Raw genomic sequence first — 21,294 nt, 5'->3', positions numbered from 1 at the left:
AAGCTATCATTCCTCAGTTTCCTATCATTCTATGAGAAGTTCAACTCCCCTTTTGCCAAGTACTGTAGTTTTAAAGATGGAAAGCACATACCTGTGTCTGGGTTGGCATTTAGGAGATTTAGCTTGAGGTATTTATTAAGATCTTTTTAAGCATATGATATTTTGCTCTTCATGGTAGTAAATCAATCTAACAAGATGACTAAGCACAGATCACCTGCATATGTAAATCTGCGGATATCTCTAAACTATTGTTGATCGTTGGTATAGATGTTGAAAAGCATGGGAGCTAACACAGATCCCTGAGAAGTGGTTAGTAGAGTAGTGCCAAGTATCATCAAATACTCAAAATACAATCTTACTAAAGCAAAATGAAATTCAGTGTGATCTAAATGATTATAAAATTAGTCTAACCTTATCAAATTTTAGTGTTTTACTCCAATGACTACATTTACTAATACACTCCAGAATTCTACAAAACAAAGAATTGTTTCATTTTGCAGCCATGGCAATTCCTAAACTATAGATTGTCCACCTTAATCTTATTCTTAAAGTGACTAATCATATTACAGGTACGGTAATACTTTTAGTCAACAAAAATTCCACAAAACTCCCATGGAAAATGCTATCAGCAGCAACCCTGTGTTATTAATCAATTAGGAAGCCAAAACATCACATTCACAATTCGTTATTCAAACATAACTAATCTTTTATCCAAAGACTATTTCAAATATTACAGTTAATGCATCAAATACCCGTTAAATTTTTCACCATAAACATAATCTTATAATTCATCATAGAATGACATCATTGCATATGTAAATGACCCATACTTTACAATAAGAATATTTTTCTATATCTCTGCAAGTTACTCAGAGAAGTGAACTGTATGTGGAGATGACCTTCAACAGAAAAATGCATTTATCCTCAACTCACCTCCATTGATGAAATTAAAATAACCAAAGGTGTAATGTACATATTACAATTTCATAATTCAAAATAAAACTATGTTTACCTTATATGTGATGGCAAAGTGGATAAAAAATATACCAAAAATAATACAGTACATTTACGTCTGTATTATAATTTAACATCCCTTACAAATCATGACTGTATATGGTAACTTAGATGATGAAAACAATGACTCAAGTGATGCCTACTTTTCATCAATATTTTAAACATCCCAGTTCATTAACTTGAATTTCTACTGCATAAAATGATAAACTTATCAACATATAAAAATGAAAAAAAGTCAAGAGAATTTTTTACTAACCGTCAGATCGCCAGCCACTGGAACTACAGTATTGGAGCTGACTGGGGCAACTGGCACAAATCCACTAAGGCCCTCGGGATGCTTGAGTATAAATGGGAAGGAAAAACCTCCACTCATTGATGGAGATACTAATATAGGACGGTCAGCCTTGAGACCAGTTATGAAGGACTGGAGGTAATCAGCTTTGTCAGCACTTTGTGTCAATCTATCCTTCGTCTCCCCAAAGCCTTGATGTACCATAACCAAAATCAATGAATTAATTCTATAAGAAGAGTACTCAGGTGTTCAAATTATCTTTCAACACAAAAGCTGCACTTATTAACAGCCGTTAAAGTGAAAAATACAATAGTTCATGCAACCCTACAGCTGTGCAAAAGAAAATATAATAAACTTTGTGAAAAAACAACAAATTTCCGAAAACTATTTTACAAAATAAGCAGTTAAAAGCTCAAACAAAACAATAAACAGTCAGTACTAAAATTGCTATTGAATATATTTCTGACTACTGTATCACTTTTATTAATACAAAATATGTCCATTAAATTTAGTATTGAGTTTTACAGTAAAGCATATAAAAAACTACAAACCTAGAATATTTACATAAGCATTCAAAATGGAATTTCAAGCAAAAACATAATAAAAGCAAGCAACACAGGACAACATAAATTTAAAATAAATTAACACATGTAATGTTGTAAGCAATCACTACATTCTGAGAAGTAAAAATTAAGTTCACATTGGTATATTGCTTTGCTCTTATCAAAATCAAGAAATTCTAATTTCAAAGAGAGCCCTTTTCCCTGCCATATAAGAAATGAAACATATTTTCAAATTAATGTTTACTGATAACAAAAACAATGCTATACGCATTCATTATCTTTCTCACCTGTAATTAAACTATCTACAACAAATGAGATACAGTTCTTAACGAGATTTCATAATTTGCCTATTTAAGCTTATTAGTATATCTATTTGCTAAACTGAAGATATGCAATCCATATATAATAAGTTAAATGTCTCTATGATGAAATATCACAATTTTTTCCAAAATATACTAACAGGAGACCTTTAATAGGAGTATGACACTGGCGATGTTGAAACACCCGTTAAGACTTTTAACAAGGTGAACATATTTGGTCTCCAGGTGGTGGGTAAACCAGGCCCACCCAACAGCTAGAGCAACCCTCACTTTGACCTTTGACCTAGGTGCTTCAGGAGCAGTTGGGGCGGGCTGTGGGACTTGTGTCAGATTTGTATGGTAGGAACAAATACAAATTACTGTACTTCAAAAATTTTCTATTTGTTCCTTCACATTATACAAACCCTTGACCTTTAAAAGGAAACATATCCTTAGAAGGGAGGATGCCCCAATGACCAAAAATGGCTTAGTTAACTGACCTGGGAAATGCCAATGACTTCTGGTCTGAAAGATGAACTAAAGTCATGACCCTTGTCAACACCCTAACTTCCCATGCATAGGGATACAAATGGAGTTATAAACCATTACCTAAATGGGTAAATCAATGAAGAATCATTATATGTTGTTCAATGTATAGGCATAATATGATTAATAAATAGGTATACAACAGGTACAGCATCCACCTCGTTCGGAGGATGGGAGAAATACTTCAAATACAATACCAAATTGTAAAGAAAAGTTTGTGATGCACAGCTCACCTGCATCTATCGTCTTTTTAAGCACCACAATGGCACGACTGCTGCACCCCAAGAGAGGGGAAGAAGAAAAGAAATATTGCCAGATATTTTTACCTTTCATTTTAGACTCAAGTCGCAACTACTATTCAGATCAGACATGATGCTACTTGTCCTGTGAGGGAGCTGAGCTTACTACTCCCACTTTGAGAGGATACCATCAATCTCAGGGAAAAGTTATCCAGGGGAGTGTTGGTATATTCCCGAAGGTAGTAGGCAATAAAGGTTGTCTAGGGTTTCCAGTCTGAAGCAGCACGAAATGAGTCTGGAGAGGAACTGTGAAGAATGGAACGTTCTCTTTGTGAAATTTTCTCGGTTTGAGCTGCATCCAAACCTGAAGCCTCATGGGATGAAACTTCCCTCCTCCATTTGGAAGAACGAGAGGTCTTCTCTATTGTCCCCTTGAATTCCATGATCCATGGGGCCTAAAGGTCAGGTATCTTCTCCGAAGAAACCAGGTCTCAATGGGACAAAGACTAATTAGAATGAGAAGAGCATTATCAGGAGGACCGACCAAAACTGATCTTCACCAATGGAGATTGGAATGTGGAAACTACATTTTCCTCTCAATATTCCCATGAATGCTGGGAGCGAGAATGAGGAGACCTCCTGCCAAAACACGCTCATTATCGCCAGATCAAAATCAAAAGAACGCGTTTGAGAGGAGCGCTTCTTACGGGACTAATGTCGCAATTACTGCTCCGAACCAGACCTGGAAGGTAGTCTTCCTGTATTGTGAGTAATGCGATCGAGCTGCCCGCAGCTTTCTCTTTCATGGCAAATGAGAACTAAAAGCACGAGGCTTCTTACCACTACGTAGAGAAAAGAGAGAAGTGCGGGTGATTTCCTTGATCGTGGTGAACCACAGACAGTAAAAAGAAAACCTTAAATCTACTATACAAAAAAACCTGTGTGCATTGGCTCTCCGATTAGTGCCATCTTTTGACAACGCCCCCAACTAAAATTTACTTAAAAGAACTACGGACGTATGGCAGCCATTGTTTTAATTTAAGCCCTTGACAGTCAAGTACTGCACTACTGTAGGTATTGCTTTTATCCAAAATATGCATTTTTTTTTAATCCTGTATCTATTTCCTCATTATTCAGCAGTACAGCAGTGACAAAAGTAATTCATATTAAGTACACTTTTTTGTGGTTTCTTGATACCTTATGTAAACAAACGCCTGAACTGATCAGCGCCATCTGTTGTCAACGTGCCCTACGAACGAGGAAAAATGCTCACAGAAACTCTAGCGACTTTCCAATCTTCCCTGAACTATCTTTGATGATGAACCAGACGACCCGGATCATAGTGTTTGTGGGGATCCACACCGAGTGGATCACTCATATTTATCGCACACATGGTGATCGAGCGTTTACTGATTGTACACATGGTGATTGAGCGTGTACTGATTGTATATATGGTGATCGTGTGAGTGGTAATTGTTTTTCAAAAGAAAACGAACAAAAGGGGCAAGGGCGGCCTGATTTTTCCTGCTTCTTCTTTCACTAGACAGGCAATTCCAAACAATCGGAAAAAGTAGAAGCATCAGACACTTCCTTCTTCCTTGCTGCTTTCTTCGCAAGGAAGTCTGTCTCCAAAGAGTCTCAGGAGTGTCCCGAGCCAGGAGAGGGACCACAGTCCTGACAAATAAAGCTCTGGATTGGTCGTGTAGGATTCCAATCCTTGGAACCTTGCTCGTAAGCACTGGAACCTTGCACCAAATTTCCTTCTCAATGGTCAGAACTCAATGCAGTATTACTCAACTCCCAAAACCATGCAGGGGACTTCGAACAATCAGTTCTCCTCTGCTTTGGTGACCTCGTTTTCCTCGAGGCAGCAGGCGTCGATCATGTGCATGGCGACAGATTCAAAGCAGCAAAAGGAGCCTCAGGCGAAGGGAGTGGGGCCACTTAACATCCTTCTTGGTTTTTTCCCATCAATTGAGGATTTCATAACAGCAGACAGAACCTTTGCAAGGGATTCCTTCACAGGAACAGCTGTCACCAAAGGCCTCGTCAGACACCTCCTCCCCAGGGGGAGCATTTGGAGGCGAAGCACCAGGAGACCTCTGGGTTCTGGCGGATGTTAGCACCTCTAGACGTTTCTCTCTAGAGAAAACCCCAACCATGAAAGATTCAATTTCTTGACAGGGTTGTCAAAATAAAAAAAAAAAAGAGAGAGAGAGAGACACACACACCTTCTCAGAGCCATTCCCAGGGGAGAGGGGGTACACCGCTATTCTCAAAACCACCCCCAGAGGGTGAAGGGTACACCCCCTTCTCAGAACCACTCCCAGAGGGTGAGGGGTAAAACCTCCTTTTCAGAACCACTCCCAGGGGGTGAGGGGTACACCCCTTTTCTCAGAACCACTCCCAGAGCATGAGGGGTAGAGTCCCTTCTCCCGACAATTTTCACCAAAGGATACAGCCTCCAAAATCCAAAAGGGAAGAAATTGGGTTCATTCCCAAAGAAGGGGAAATGAAGCTAAAGTCTTTCTTCGGCATCAGCTTGGGTATGACCTCTTATGCTGAGAATTCCTCAGCCTTCTTTTTCTTCATAGCAAACTCCACCCATTGCAAAGAAGGTCACTCCCTACACTTGCTCATATACCGGCTACAACGGCAGCCTTCCTTACTAGAACAAAGCCACATGCCTGGCTTAGCGGTGGACACCACAACAGGTAGATCAGAATCAGTAAAGAAAAGAGAGACAAAGAAATTAGTCAAAAGTCCAGCCAAGACAAAGGCAAAGAAGGGTGCCTGTATACCCAGCTGTGGCATATCTGGCTTAGGGGTGGACATTGCAAAGGACAGATCATAATCACTAAAGAAAGGGAGATAAAGGAATAAGTCAACAACTAAGACTGAGAGGCAGAAAGGTACATGTGTACTCAGCCATAGCCAAAGTTAAAGTGGGGTTTGCTCTACCTTTCTGGTGGATGGGGCTTAGCCCCAACCAGTGACCAACTACGTTTCGGCGAGGTCATACAGTACTCTTATTAAAGGTTGACAGTTTGCATTACACGTAAGATCAAAACAATTTTATATTAATCTTACAATGTTTAGGTAATTTTCTATTTTACCTGGGCATAAACATTTACTGAGAGTGGGCCAACTGAACACTAAATACCTGCTTAAAATGAGAGATGTATTTAAACTATAAGCAAAACCTTCCATCGAATTTAACCTCTGGAAAAATTATGTCTACTTATCAGAGATGATAGAGGAAAGCTTTATAAAAAAAAAAAACTATTTGAAAAGATGCTGAACACTCAAACATAGCAACTTGATCTAAAAAGATCAGCTCCAATAAAAATGGCTTACCCAAAAGAAGATTAAACAAAAATATAAATAAAACACTGAGAGAGGGAAAGGGAGATTTGCAATAACCCAGCAATTTAGAGCTCTGACAAATGAACATTGAAACTAATGAGTAGACACGAGGGTCAATCATATTGATACCCAGTCATTGCTGAGCATTACATTAACTCTCCGCAAATTCAGTATAGTCTATCCTTCCAGATATTAAATATAAAAACTCCTTCAAGACTGATTTCATTATCAAAATATAATTTAACAACCTTTCTATAACACAAGATAAAAATCACTCTTAAATGAGATACCTACTTCTTGAAATGAGAAAGAGCAACATACCAATGAGAATCCAATTTTTTCATTCTATGATAAAATATTTTTCACCTTATACTGTTAACAACAGCTGAACACAATCATACAAGTACTGTATTGTATATCATAACATAATTCTATCACATACTGTACATTATTCATTCTCTCTCATACAACATAAACAGCTTTACAACAGATTTTTTCAGCAGTATTTTTGGAGAATCAATAGCTCTGAAATACCTATAATTTTAATCACTAAATAAGCATATATGCCTCTAAAAACACTTTCGCTACAAATATTTAATAAAAGATGACAAATTGATGTATACTGATAAAAAACATTTGCAGATATCAGATATAATACTGTCTAAAGGTCATTACCTACATTTTTCTTGAAATAGAAAAAACTTCAGAAAAAATACTCACCTGGTAGATCAATAGCTATAACACGATGGCCCATGGCTGCCAGAATATTGATGGTTCCAAGGTTCAGCCAGGTCTCTGACTTAAAAGCCATGCCGTGCAAGAGCACAACCACCTCTCCACTACTCGTAACACCCGAGGGTGGATTGGCTTCACGATAAAATGTGTTTGTGCCCTGCACAGGAAAACGGAAATGACGATGTATTTGATTTTCAAAAGCTCAAATAATACATAATATTGAAAAGAATACAGACACTCAGAATTTTCTGAAGAACAAGTAATTACTTAATTTGAAAGAAAAACCTTGAGTATTCAATACTGTACTGAATACTAAAAATAAAAAATATTCACATACAGTACTTGCCTTTTGTTTTCATGATCTTAATAAATACAGTAACACAAAATAAAATATGAATTCACTTTAATGATATTCAAGAGTAGGACACACGTGTAAAGGCAATCTATAAACTTACGTACATTATATTTTTGGTTAAAACTTTTAAGTCATACACGCCTGTAAATTTTTGCTCTAAGTACAATAATCATATTTCATTACTGATACTAAAAGATGGGACCAATAATCATATTTCATTACTTGTACTAAGGAACCCAGGTCTACATGACATTTACTGAAACCTTATTTTGTGTAAATATATATTTCTCTCTCTCTCTCTCTCTCTTTCTCTCTCTCTCTCTCTCTCTCTCTCTCTCTCTCTCTCTCTCTCTCTCTCTCTCTCTCTCTCTCATAACTTACCATGATATTTATATGATTTGTATTTACTGTGACAGACGACTTCGAGTCTAGCACTTGTTGGGGAATTTTCTCTGCTTGAAGATTGAGACTACGCCAAAATGATGCATCGGCCATGGTTTTTCCGGTAGCTTGACGCTATAATATAAAAAGTATGCCTACATCATATTCAAAATCAATGAAAAAAAAATTATGAATATTACTTCATATTCTGGCTAAACTAAAAATTATCCAATACACACCCAATATGCTATTCTTCAACTTTGTACAGGCTTTTGAAAAGTCAAAAAACTTTATGAAACAATGCAATAATTTAAAAATAACCAAGAAAAAATTTAAAAAATTATAAAGTAATTGTATCTTTTCCCAGATATACAAATGAGAGACCTTAAGAATAAGGATGTCTTTGATCCATTAAAAAGGTAGGTGTCACCAAAGGGAAAGCCCCACCCATCTGCCTGTCACTGAGTAACCACTTTTAGCTTTAACCCTAGGACTGACAAGTTGGTTGCGGTGGGAAATTTAATTACAAAGAATCAGGTTTGTATTTCTAGGAAAAGTACAAATTACTTTCAAAATGTTATTTATTCCTACATTATTTCATCCTTTAAAATAGGGAGACTCTTTCAGAGGTACTGATGTACCTAGTGAAAAATGAGAGACTGAAGCAGTATTCCAATTTCAATCATTTGGCGAGACTACTAAGGTCGTTAGCCCTGTGTGATTAGCTGCAGCCCTATTGGTAGATGGCAGACATACAAAACCGATCAGCTGTCGGCTAAGTAATTGGGCCCGGTCAGGACCTTTGCTGCGGGGCTGAAAATATAGGTGGAATTGGCGATGGGTGCGTCGTACAGGAGACCCTCAATCTTAGGGCACAAGTGATTGATACTGCGGCAAAGGTAGGTTTACTGGATACAAGGCCCCGTACCCTGATCTGCATGGAGCTGGGTGAGAACCACCACCTTCTCTCAAAAAAGAGGAGAGATCGCTCCAAGTCCAGAGGGATTCCTTGTAATCAGCCTTCCAGGACTGTTTCTACTTCTACTCCTCCTCCTAAGAAGAATCATCTCAATCATAACGGGAAAGGAAGAGGAGGAGGTTAGCTTCACATGATAGCGTATCCTTATTATCAATCACTTAGAAGTTGATGTTTGGTCCACAAGGACCAATCACCTGATACAGGTGCAAACAGCAGTCACTGTTGTACCAGACTCATCTTGCTGACCAGCCCTGAAAATACCGATTTGTGCAAAAGTCTGTATTGGCTCCAGGGTGAACCGTGGTAGCTGTTATACCAAGCTCACAATCACTAACCGACCCCACAGGTACCAGTTGGCATGTGAGCTCCATTGGCCGCATTACACAGAGGCTCAAGGAGTAGCATTAACAGTACTCCTATCATATTAGTTAAACGATACTACTACTTTATCCAATTAGCGTAAACGATACCCCTATCAAAGTATCATATGATGAGATCAGTTCGATATAAGACCTTTCACCTGCAACTGATGAACAGCGGTGCTATCACATCAAGCTTATGATTACTAACCTACCACAGAGGTACTGGTCTGTGGGTCAATACCATATAGTGTATGCACAAAGGTAAGGAACAACTCTCAATATCACAAAAGGAATGAGAAAGGTGGATGTACATGCTCCTACAGACCCTTAGCCTAGGGTGCTGATGTTTGATCTTAGCAGGACCACTCACCTGCTCTGGGTGCAACAGTGCTAACTAATAACATTGGCTCATGTTTGCTTGACTAGCGCCGAAAGTACCAGTTAGAGGGTGAGTATTATCACTCCTTCATGAAAGGGGAGAGCAATTACTATGTCATTTGGATATTCCTGTGAAAGGCCTTCCCAAGCAACTATTTTCATTCTCTTTAATAACTCAAGGAAGATATGACTGAAGAGAATGGAGGAGGGAGAACAGACTGATAGAGAAGGAATAGTGAGGATGAACACTCCTTTCTCTTGCTAACCATTCTTCCTTGCTGTCAAAGAAGAGTCATGATCTGGCTGACAAATAATGACTGTGCTCCCTCAGGGGAGGGAGATACGAGAGCTTCCTCCGTCACAACAAAAAAACAACACAATGGAGATTTGTCATAACAGGAGAACTGAGAACATTCATTGACATTGCATTACACGGGGATAACAAGCAGGAGAACACAGACGGCGTCAGCTGTTGCCGCCAAAATAATCATTTTAACTAATGGGTACACAGGTAACACCATACCGAACAGAGAATCTATCAAAAAGCAAGACAAATTATGCTCAAAGTTTGTATCTCTCCTGATCAGACAAATGATTGAAACACTTCAATGGGAGGGGGTGCTGCTTACAGTCACCCCACGCAAAGTACCCAACACATGAAGTTTTGAAGGTTTATATCCTCATAGGAACAAAATCAAATTAATCACATTCTCAATTTTCTCTGTCCTTCCTCTTACAAGCGAGATTTCACAAAATATAGCCAACAGTTATCACAAACAAATGTAAGGAAAGATCCCACAGTCACAAGAGCAAAGAGAGATACGTCTGTACCTGTCAAGGCCAAAGACAAAAGTGACTATACTGTGACAGGAGGGTGGGTAGGTGGGGCTCTTCCCCTCACATCACTATCATTAATCAACTACTTTATTATAAATTTAATAGCCATTCCAGACATATCCCTATTTTTAAGATTGAAATGTTTGTACTGTATCTGTGTATGAACTAAAGTGACCTCAACAAGAAACATTATTAAGACAAACTTTTCAATCAAAAACTATGAATATATCCAGAACAATTCTTAAAAAACCTGCCTGACTTGAAACAATTTATAGCAATAAACACATTTGTGATTATGAAATACAGTATGTAAAATGATTTCAAATTTCTACATATACTGAAGTAGAATTAACTAAATATTGTACACATATCTGCCTCATTAAAATATCAGCTTTCATTAATAATAAAATGCAAAGAATAATTTAAACAAATGGATTTATAAGTAACAAGAATCATAAGGTATAGGCACATTAAATCAGTCTTCTACTGTTGATCCATAAAGACCGTACATTCCGACAAATGGCACTACCATGCTTCACAAAGTACAACACAAAATCTAAGGAATTTTTCATTATAATAATAAGAGGATTTAAAGTGCAGTATTTCCAATCCTTGTTGCAAGGGAAGAAATATTTGAAAATGTAATGAGATGTATAAGGAAAATAAACTTTTCTCTCACTCCCTCATAATCTTTTACGCAACAACCTTCCAGTCCAACACAAGCAAGATAACAACATAACATGCTATTGTAGCTAAAAGTATAACATACAACAAATAGAAACGGTAAAAAATTTGGCAAAAACATTAAAAAGTTCATATGGTGTCCATCATTAGTCCATGTTACAGCAAAGTAGAGCATCAAGAAAAAGTTACGTAATAACTAAAATCATTCAAAACCTGTTCACAGAATGGTCTGCTATTCCTGTTTAAGCTAGGGGTGATCATACTGTATATTTACAAAACCAATCAATTAACGTATTTGTGATACAACTGTTTATAGTTAGATCAGGTGTTTGCAATGGTATACTAAGGGTCCAACAATATCAAAGAAACCTCTGTTTTCAGGACATAACAAGCAATAAAACTATATTACAACAGACTACTAAAGCTTAAACTGTTCTGCCTTAAATTTCTATCAATGAGAGAATGTATTTGAGGATTCCTTGGTTCCATTCCTGCTTAAATAAGATGCTCCAACCTAAGACATTACATGTACTGTTTCTATTTCCACTGTGATCATGACTTTACTGTTGATTCTGGTATTAAGAAACCCACTAAGGCATCATCTTGACCAAAGGTGTCAAATATAATCTCATGTGACTTCACTTACAGCAACTTAAGTCTACATATTCAAGCCATTGAATTTATTCAGTAAAATGATAAGATATAAGTGAAGTATACCCACCCCCATAAACATCACTACAAAAAAAAAAAAAAAAAAAAAAAAAAAAAAAAAAAAAAAAATATTCAAAGTACTTGAATCAAATAAAGTGGTTTGGAACATCAAAAAAGAGATAAGAATAAAGGCAAAGAAATTGGTGAAAGTGATTGTTTTTAAAATATTCATGACATTACCTTTCATAAAAGTAGTCTCAGATACAGCTAACAGGCAACAATAGATAGAAGGAAAGTTGAGACATGACATGAGAGCAGCATGATTTGCCAGATGTACAAGGATGGGAATTATCTTTAAATTAACTATCTAACAATATCACTTTTATAATGTCCCAATTGACTTAGTGTACTTTTATTGTACTATATTTAATACATTAACTTCAAGTAAGCCACTTCACTGTTTCAACACTTGAATACCACCAAACTTACATAACTCTTTTAGAAAATAAAAAATATCAACATGCAACTCAATGTGATAACTGAGCCTTAACTAATGGACTTTAAACTTCCCACAACCCCATTCTCTCTATCTCTTTCTACTCTCATTCTTCCCAAAACAAATGATCTTGCATTAATAACTTTCTAATTATTTTTACTGACTTCCACATGAATTGTTATATTTATTAAGTAGTTTAACAAAGAAAACACAGTCAAAGTTCCATTTCTTGATTATCATATTCTATGCACACCATACAACTTTACAAAACTTGCCATTTCATTTTAACACTATACTATATCAGCATTCAATTTTTGACCTTGAAGAGCTCTTGGAAAAGTTAAATCCAAGATCACACAAAAAAAGACTTTATGTAATAAACCTAAATATAAGATGAAATAGAAATTGGAGTTTTGAATATAATGGCTAAACCATTTAGAATAAGTACTGTTTTTTTTTTTTTTTTTTTTTTTTGCTGGTTTTCAGGGACAATGATTTATGGAGGAAAAGAAATAAAGGAGCTATGGAAGTATATTTTGAGCAACAAATTACTATATTACATTTAAAACATTTTAGGAGAAAGAAAGAAGATTATGACATCAATCATTATCTTTCCTAACCTAACATATCTGTAGAGCAAACAGAAATAACATTTAAAGAAAGCCATCATACTCATAAGTGTCAAAGTTCATACAAACAAAGAGGAAACTTTTGATTTAAAAAAGTTCTACAACAAAAGCATACCATAACCTTTAAACAATAAATTATCTAACCTTGACGGTCTTCGCAGCCTGTTGAAATACTGCTCCTAATTTTGGCTTAGGACCAGTGGTACTTAAGGCCGATATAACTAGGCAAATGGCAGCAACCCCAGATACAGCTACCATAACACGAAACGGGGTCATTGGTATTTTGTTCAGCATTAAACTTGGCGCCATCTGAAATGATGAAATCTGTATCTGTATCCAATTGAGTTAGGTTTAAAAGTTTGCGAAGTTAAATAACAGAATATTGTAATTGAAAAATAAAGATCATACCTCTTACTGGTAATGTAAAGCGAGCTCTAAAATTTACAAAAGTGAACAAAACTATTTTTATAGTGTAAAAATGACAAATTCGTAGATAATTTGTATTTTTCCTAACCATACAAACCTTAGCTATTTAATATGGGTATTACTTTCGGCGTAGCTGAAATGACGAGCCATTAGAATTTTAACGAGGGTTTACTACCCCCTCGCTAGTTAGCGAGGGGGTAGGGAGGGGTAGCTAGCTACCCCTCTCCCCCTCACACACCTGTGACTAGCTCACTTTGCTTAGAGGTAGGACTTCCCGGGGTACAGGGCTGGCGGGCAAGTTTGATTAAATAGCTAAGGTTTGTATGGTTAGGAAAAATACGAATTATCTACGAATTTGTCATTTGTTCCGTAACCAAAATACAAACCACGCTATTTAATATAGGAGACTTAACCCTTAGGTAGGGTGGTAAGTCCCAGCCGTTACTGGCTTTTGGCTTTTGCCCGGGGACTCAGTATCTGAGTATGTCAGTGCTCAAGATAAGGAGTCCCTGCACCTCGTAAGTGCCTCTGCAAGGACCGCGGCCTACGTAAGCTTGTGTGTGAAGGAATGAAGTGTGACTTGTCCTAGGAAGTTGACCTGAAGTCCTTTAGATGGAATTCTAGGATAGAACGTTCCCAATACCACCTCGTAAGGGTATGGGGACGTGACAGTATTATCTTAATACTAGGAACACAAGGAAACATGGTTTACCTGCAGTGGTTTGAGGTCAGCTGTGCAGAGAACCCAGGATGCTGCTTTCCCCAAGAGAGGGGAGAATGAAGAAAAGAATAAGGGCCAGGCATACCTTTTCATTCATGCAGGCTAAAACCGGGTAACAATGCCCTCAACCCTCTGCTACTTGTCCATTAAGGAACCTGAGGTTTAAACCAGCTGTTGTGCAGCCACCACAGGGCCGATAGAGAACGTATCAAGCCTCCTGTGGATCACGTCTTGCAGGTAGTGGGCTGTGAAGGTCGTTCTTGAATGCCAGGGACGTGGCAATACCTCTGACATCATGTGCTCTAGGGCGACGTGACGGAGAAGGGTCGGGATTCAGTGAATGATGGATAACCCTGCGAATCCACGCTCAGATTGTATTCTTAGTGACCCTCCTCTTCATCCTTCCCGTGCTCACGAACAATGCTTGTACCCGAGGACGAATTGCAGCTGTTCTCTTAAGATAGAGCCTCAGACTCCTTACTGGGCACAGTAGGAGATGGTCTGGGTCATCTGTTACAGAACGGAGACTCGAAATCCGGAAAGAGTTGAACCGAGGGTTCGGCAATCCTGGATTTTGAGTCTTAGCAACAAACTCAGGGACGAATCTGAACGTTACCTCCCCCCCCATCCCCTTGAATGGGCGATGTCATACGAGAGACCATGAAGTTCGCTGACTCGCTTGGCCGAAGCCAGAGCAAGTAGGAACACCGTCTTCCAAGTCAGGTGGCGATCAGAAGCCTGGCGTAATAGTTCGAAAGGAGGTCTCTTAAGAGACCTGAGGACTCGAACCACGTTCCATGGAGGAGGTCTCACTTCCGACTGAGGGCAGGTAAGTTCATAACTTTGTATGAGTAGAGAAAGTTCCAGCGAAGAGGAAATGTCCATTCCTTTGAGCCTAAAGGCGAGACTTAAGGCTGAGCGATAGCCTTTCACTGCCGAGACTGAAAGGCGCATTTCTTCCCGCAAATACACGAGAAACTCCGCTATTGCTGGTATAGTGGCATCTAGTGGAGAGATACCCCTTCCACAACACCAACCACAGAAGACTCTCCACTTTGCCTGGTAGACCCCTGCGGATGACTTTCGCAGGTGTTGAGACATCCTTTCAGCAACTTGTTGCGAAAAGCCTCTTTCTGTGAGGAGACGCTGGATAGTCTCCAGGCGTGAAGCCGCAGCGATGCTACGGCTTTGTGGAAGATGTTGGCTTGTGGTTGTCTGAGTAGCTCGTGTCGAGGAGGAAGTTCTCTTGGGAGTTCCGTCAGGAGCTGCAGAAGGTCCGGGAACCACTCAGCGTGATGCCATAGCGGAGCTATCAAGGTCATCGAAAGGTTGACCAATATTCTGGTCTTGTTGAGTACCCTTCTCATCAGACAGAACGAACGGGGGAAAGGCGTAAACGTCGATGTTGTCCCACCGTTGTTGGAAGGCATCTTGCCAGAGTGCCTTGGGGTCCGGGACTGGGGAGCAGTACAGCGGAAGCTTGAAATTCAAAGCTGTCGCGAATAGATCCACCGTCGGGGAACCCCACAAAGTCAGGACTTTGTTGGCTACTAGACGATCCAAAGACCACTCGGTACTCACTATCTGAGATGCCCTGCTCAGACAGTCAGCGAGCACAATCCTCTTGCCTGGAATGAAGCAAGCTGATAGTGGAATCGAGTGGACTTCGGTCCATCTCAGTATCTCTACTACAAGATGGGATAGCTGCTCTGAAAAGGTACCTCCCTGCTTGTTGATGCAAGCCACTACCGTGGTGTTGTCCCTCACCACCACCACGGAGTGACCCGCCAGGTATTGTTGAAACTGTTGCAGTGCCAGGTACAGTATACGGCTTTCATTTCTAGCAGGTTTATGTGGAGGTACTTTTCTGATTCTGACCAGAGGCCTGAGGTCCTGTGGTTCAGAACATGGGCCCCCACCCTTTTTTTGAGGCATCCAAAAACAGCATCAAATCCAGGGGAAGGACGAGAAGATCCACTCCCTTTCGTAGGTTCTCGTCCGTCACCCACCACTGAAGGTCCGTCCATTCCGCAACACCCATAGGGACCAAAACGTCCGGGGAATCGTGTCCTTGATTCCCCCAGGACTTTAGTCGCCATTGCAGGGATCTCATCCTGAGGCAACCATTTGGAACTAGACGGGCCAGTGAAGAAAGGTGACCGAGGAGACGTAACCACGATTGGGCTGGGAGTTCTTCTCGTCTGAGGAAAGGATCTGCGACCCTCCTCAGCCTTACTATCCTGTCGTCTGATGGGAAGGCTTTGTGGAGATTGGTGTCCAAGATCATGCCTAGATATACCAGTCGCTGAGTTGGAAGCAGAGAAGACTTCTCGAGATTTACCATGATCCCTAGATCTTGGCAAAGTCCTAGAAGCTTGTCTCGGTGTCGAAGAAGGGTCGACTCCGAGTCTGCTAGTCGTCCAGATAACGGAGGAGACGGATGCCGATCCTGTGTGCCCACGAAGAAATCAGGGTGAACACTGGTGAATACCTGAGGTGCTGTGGAGAGACCGAAACACAGCACCTTGAACTGGTAGATCTTGTTGTCTAGGCTGAATCTTAAGTACTTCCTTGAAGACGGATGGATTGGGATCTGGAGGTACGCGTCCTTCAGGTCCAGTGTACACATGAAGTCTTGTGGTCTCACTGCAAGTCTGACCGTGTCCGCCGTCTCCATGCTGAACGGGGTTTGTTTGACAAACCTGTTCAGGGCTGAGAGGTCGATGACTAGTCTCCAGCCTCCAGACGCCTTCAGTACAAGAAAGAGTCGACTGAAGAAGCCTGGGGAACCGTCGACGACCTCCTGGAGAGCGCCCTACTTTAACATGGTCTCGACTTCTGCCCGTAGGGCTTGCCCCCTTGCCGATCCCATGGCAAAGGAGCTCAACGACACTGGATCCGCTGTCAGGGGAGGTAGAGATATCCCTGACTGATTACGGAAATCGTCCAGGAATCGGCCCCGAGTTGCTGCCACCTGTCTGCGCAACTTTGAAGTTATCCCCCAACTGGTGGACACGCAGGGGGATTGCCAATCTTAGCGTTTGCGGCCTCGGCCACTACCTCTAGGATTCTTGCCTCCCCTGGAGGACTTTTTGCCTTTCTTGTCTTTGACAGGAAAGGGCTTCGACACTGTTGTCTTTGCTGCCACAGCCGGTTTCGTCGTCTTGGACGGGCGAGGTTGTTGAGGTGCCGAAGGTTTATAGGGCTTCGATGTAAGAGCCCTATGAAGGAGGGAGTCCTGGTTGGACTTCCTCCACCTCTCAGCTGCCTGTTCCACGTCTTTAGGCTCAAACAAATTCTTCCCCAAAATGGCAGAATGTCTGAGCCTGCTGACCTCGACGGTTGGGACCTTCACGTGGAACCTCTCTGCCACCGCATCACGTCGTTTCAGGATCGAATTGGACCACAAGTTCGAGACACGATGGGCCAGAAACTCAATGGTGCGGGTGCCCGAGAGGAGGAAAGTCTCCAGGGCCTTCCTGGTGCTCTCCTTAGACAGGTCTTCAGATCGCAACAGGATGCCAAGAGACTCCAGCCAGATGTCCAGCCACGAAGTAGCCTGCATGGCACACTTCACGAACTTCTCCTGGCTTAGGATCTCTGTCGCCGAGAAAGTCACTTGCCGGCTAGAGTGTCTCTCAAGAGGGACTCCCTTGGTAAGCTCTTCCACAGAGTGGTGCAAGAGAAGAGCTAAACAAGACTCCTCTATGATCTCAAAGTACCTCCTCTGATGGATACGAGGAGGAGGAAGGGCTGGAGGAGGCGAGCTCGGAGAGTTGGCCCTCAACCTTGTCCCTGGCACTCTTCACCCCTTGGGACCAGGGCAAAGCTGCACTGGCCTTAGCGGACTTCTGAGTGCCAAAGACTCGGTCCAGGACCGTGTCCTTGCCCTCTTGAGGAGGAATCTCAGGATCAGGAAACCTGTTGAGATGCCTCATCAGGGTCAGAACCTGCCAGAAGGCATGCTCTGACTCCTGTGGCTCCCCTCCTGGAAAACTGGCAGCAAAGTCTCACTCCGTCCCAAAAGGCTCTTCTTGGAGGGACACGTGGACGTTCTCTGCGGGTCTTGTTGGCTCTGAGCGAATTCTTGAGGATGACTTGGGGACTGTCTTGGAGTCCTTAGGTTCCCTCCTGGGAGGAATGCAGGATTCCAGCAACGACGTCTGAGGGCTCTTCTCCGCCCCAACCCGGGACGATTCTCCTGCGCGAGGCAGGGTTTCTCCCATTGGTGCGATGGGAGAACGCCTCACCTCAGAAGATTCCCCTGAGGACGGTAAATCCTCGTCCACAGGAGAGGGAGAGAAAGTCTGGGGGGGGGGGGAGGGAGAGAAAGTCTGGGGGGGGGGAGAGCCTTCCTCAATGATGTCCGAGGAGCCAACTTGACCCTTGGAGAAGTTACCACGACTTCTACTCCTCTCTTCCTCTTCAGTGGGGTCGGAGCCGCCATTGATTTGAGGCCCATCTCAGCGAAGGCAGGTTTGACAGCCTGCACGACAGCTCTCATGAGGGACCCGAACCATGGCTGCTTACTGACAGAGACTCCCTCTGGAGGGAAGGGGATCGGGTGATCCTTCGGAGTAGAAACGACAACTGGGCCTTCCTGAAAAGAAAGGGAAGAAGAAGGAGGTTGGTTCCTGGACCTATCTGGAGACTTCCCTCCCTCCTGCGAGCGCGCTGGTCTGCACTTACAGGGGGGAGGGACGTGAGGACGACGACCTGGCAGCTCTCGTCCCTGTAGGCTTGCGCGGTGGCTCGCGTTGAGCCTCCCTATGGGAATCGCGCTCGGGCGAACGTTCACGTGCGCGGAGATGAAGGCGAGGGCGCGCATGCGAGCGATGGCATGCGGGGAGCGTAGGTGAGCGGCTGCGCACAGTCGAGGGGCGCGCGGGGGCGCAGGCGATCTATGAGAGGGCGAGTGGGTGCGTTGGCGCGCTGGCGAGCAATGGCGCACAGGCGATGGAGCGCGCGGGCGATCAGGAGATCGGTGGCGCGCGGTTGCGCGATCTGGTAAAGGAAGAGGAAGCGCAGAAGGGTGTGCAAGCGCTTGCGCTAGCGGAGGTGATTGTTCGCGTGCACGCGGGCGCGCAGGATCTCGACGGGCTCTAGGAGAATGCGTACGTGCCGGAGAATTAACCCTAGCGCGTGGGCGCGCAGGAGGGCGCACAGCAGGAACTGATGACTGCGCACGATGGCTGACGAGCAGGCGAGGTCCGACGGCGCGTAGGTGATCGCTGAAGGGAAGGAGAAGCAAGATTCTTCCCTCCTGCGCCCAGATCTGGAGATCGTGGGCGCGCAGGCGAACGTTGGCGAGCAGGTGAAGAGCGCTGGCGAACAGGAGATCGTGGGCACGCGTGGGGCGCAGTTGTCTGCTGGCGAGGAGAAGATCGCTGGGGTACAGCAGGAGAGCGCTGGCGAACAGGAGAGCTCAGCTGCAGGAGGTCGCTAGGGTGTTGTCTCTGAAGGTGAAGGTCTACGGTGAGAAGACTTCACAGCAGGGGAGCGCTTGCGCGCAGGGGATACCTGGCGCTTAAGGGACTTACTCACAATGTGAGAAAGCCCCTTTTGCCCCGAAGGGACCGAAGCCCGTTGGATAACGGGGTGCGTGGGCGCCCACAGCGCGTCAGCAGCCAGGAACGGAGATGGTAGGTCCGAAGGTCTGGCAGGCGAAGAAGATCGTGAGCGATCAGCAGAGAGGTCCAGGGATGCAACTGCAACGGTCGGTACACGGCGGGGAGGATCCTCTGCGGGGGACTGCGAAGGTGAAGAACCGAAGAGGCGCCTCCTAACTCCCTTGTGGGGAGAAGGAAGGCCTCTACGGCAAAGAGGAAGGCGAGCCTTCCTTCTGATACGTCCTCTGGGAGCAGCAGGCAGACCATCATCAGTCCTCCGAAGAGGAGTCTCTGTTAGTGAACTCCCCCGAGGGGGAGAGACCGTTGGACTTAGCTCCTCCCTCGAAGGATGTTCGGAGGGGGGAACTAAGCCTTCAACTGCATCAGGAACCAAAGCAGGGGTTTGACCTGACTCGTCGGAAGCCCCTGCCACAACAATGTCGACAATAGACAGAGGATCAACCTCTGCTACCGCCAGCGACTGTTTGACAGCAGCCCCCAACCTGATTATGTCAAACAGGGCTTCCTTAGAGGGCAAACCCTTAAGCCCCAAGGAAGCCCAAAGCTGTAACAAATCAGCATTAGCAACATTGTTATCAGAAATATCCTCCCCCAGAGGAGGATATGGGAGGCAACTCCCTCTCCCGAACCCCGAGGTTGGTCAACATAAGTACAGCCTACCCTACCACTCGACGGCCTCTCGGGAGAGACCGATCGAGTGGGAGCTTCGGAGGAGGTTCGGGCTACGGAAGAAGAGTCCTTGGAAATTTCCTTCTTCAAGGAAACCCTTGAAGGAGAAATATCCCGTTTGGACTTCTTCCGGCGCCGGGAAAACCTCTCCCACTGGGAGGTAGACCACTCCCTACACTCACTACACACTTTATATCTGTCACACCGTTGGCCCCTGCAAAAAGGACATAAGGTGTGAGGGTCCGTTTCGACCGCCGACATATATGTACCACAAGGGCGGTCAGGTAATGCGGGACACTTCCGCATAGTAGAGGCCAACTTCCAAGCACACTGAAAAGAAAAAGCAAAACAAGATCAAAGGCTGTCAATAAGCGAGGGTGGGAGCAGACACGTCTGTTCATCACCCGAGCCAAAAGCAAACCTGAAAGGACAAGCCATTAGAAAATTAGCGAGGGTTAGCCACCCATCCCGCTAGTTTGCGGGCGGTGTGTGTGTGTGTGTGTGTGTGTGTGTGTGTGTGTGTGTGTGTGTGTGTGTGTGTGTGTGTAGTGTAGTAACTACCCCTCTCGCTCACACACCGGTGATTATACTTCACTTTGCTTTACGGTAGGACTTCAAGGGGGCTAAGTTGGCAGGCAAGTTTGAATAAATAGCTAAAGGTTTGTATCGTTAGGAAAAAGAAAAATTGTTTCCAAATTTGTCATTTGTTCCGTAACTGAAATACAACCCGACACTATTTATATGGGTATGAAGCACCCGTTAGAAGGATGGATGTCCCTGCTATTCTGGCTTTTTGGCTTTGCCCAGGAATTCCTCTTTTATGTGTGTGAGGCATAAAAAGAAGGAAACCCTAACACCTAGCTAACCTTGCTATGCAAGGTCTGCGGCCTACGCAAGCTGTGTGTGTGAAGATACTAGCAATGTGAATGTCAAGTTAAAGAGACATCTGAAGACTTTCCAAATACCAATTCGTCAAGGTATGGGGATGCAACAGTATTGACACAATACTAGAATACACAAGAGAGCAATGGTTTACCTACAC

The 21,294-nt window shown here is 43.0% G+C and overlaps 1 protein-coding gene across 2 annotated transcripts in view; it reads right to left on the bottom strand.

The window, feature by feature from the left end:
• LOC137630639 (putative protein-lysine deacylase ABHD14B) overlaps positions 1 to 21,294 on the bottom strand; it is a 62,586-nt gene that overhangs the window by 20,648 nt on the left and 20,644 nt on the right. Inside the window, exons 2-5 of one of the 2 annotated variants that reach the window (XM_068362249.1) lie at positions 12,951 to 13,115; positions 7,791 to 7,925; positions 7,040 to 7,211; positions 1,271 to 1,497 (exon numbers count right to left, since the gene is read on the bottom strand). In XM_068362249.1, coding sequence (XP_068218350.1) covers positions 1,271 to 1,497; positions 7,040 to 7,211; positions 7,791 to 7,925; positions 12,951 to 13,115 — 699 coding nt within the window. The remainder of the gene's footprint in view (positions 1 to 1,270; positions 1,498 to 7,039; positions 7,212 to 7,790; positions 7,926 to 12,950; positions 13,116 to 21,294) is intronic. The other variant, XM_068362248.1, reaches the window with a different exon arrangement.

The sequence above is a fragment of the Palaemon carinicauda genome, chromosome 38 (assembly GCF_036898095.1).
Source record: "Palaemon carinicauda isolate YSFRI2023 chromosome 38, ASM3689809v2, whole genome shotgun sequence".
NCBI lineage: Eukaryota > Metazoa > Arthropoda > Malacostraca > Decapoda > Palaemonidae > Palaemon > Palaemon carinicauda.
This window is presented reverse-complemented; position numbering and strand designations above follow the sequence as displayed.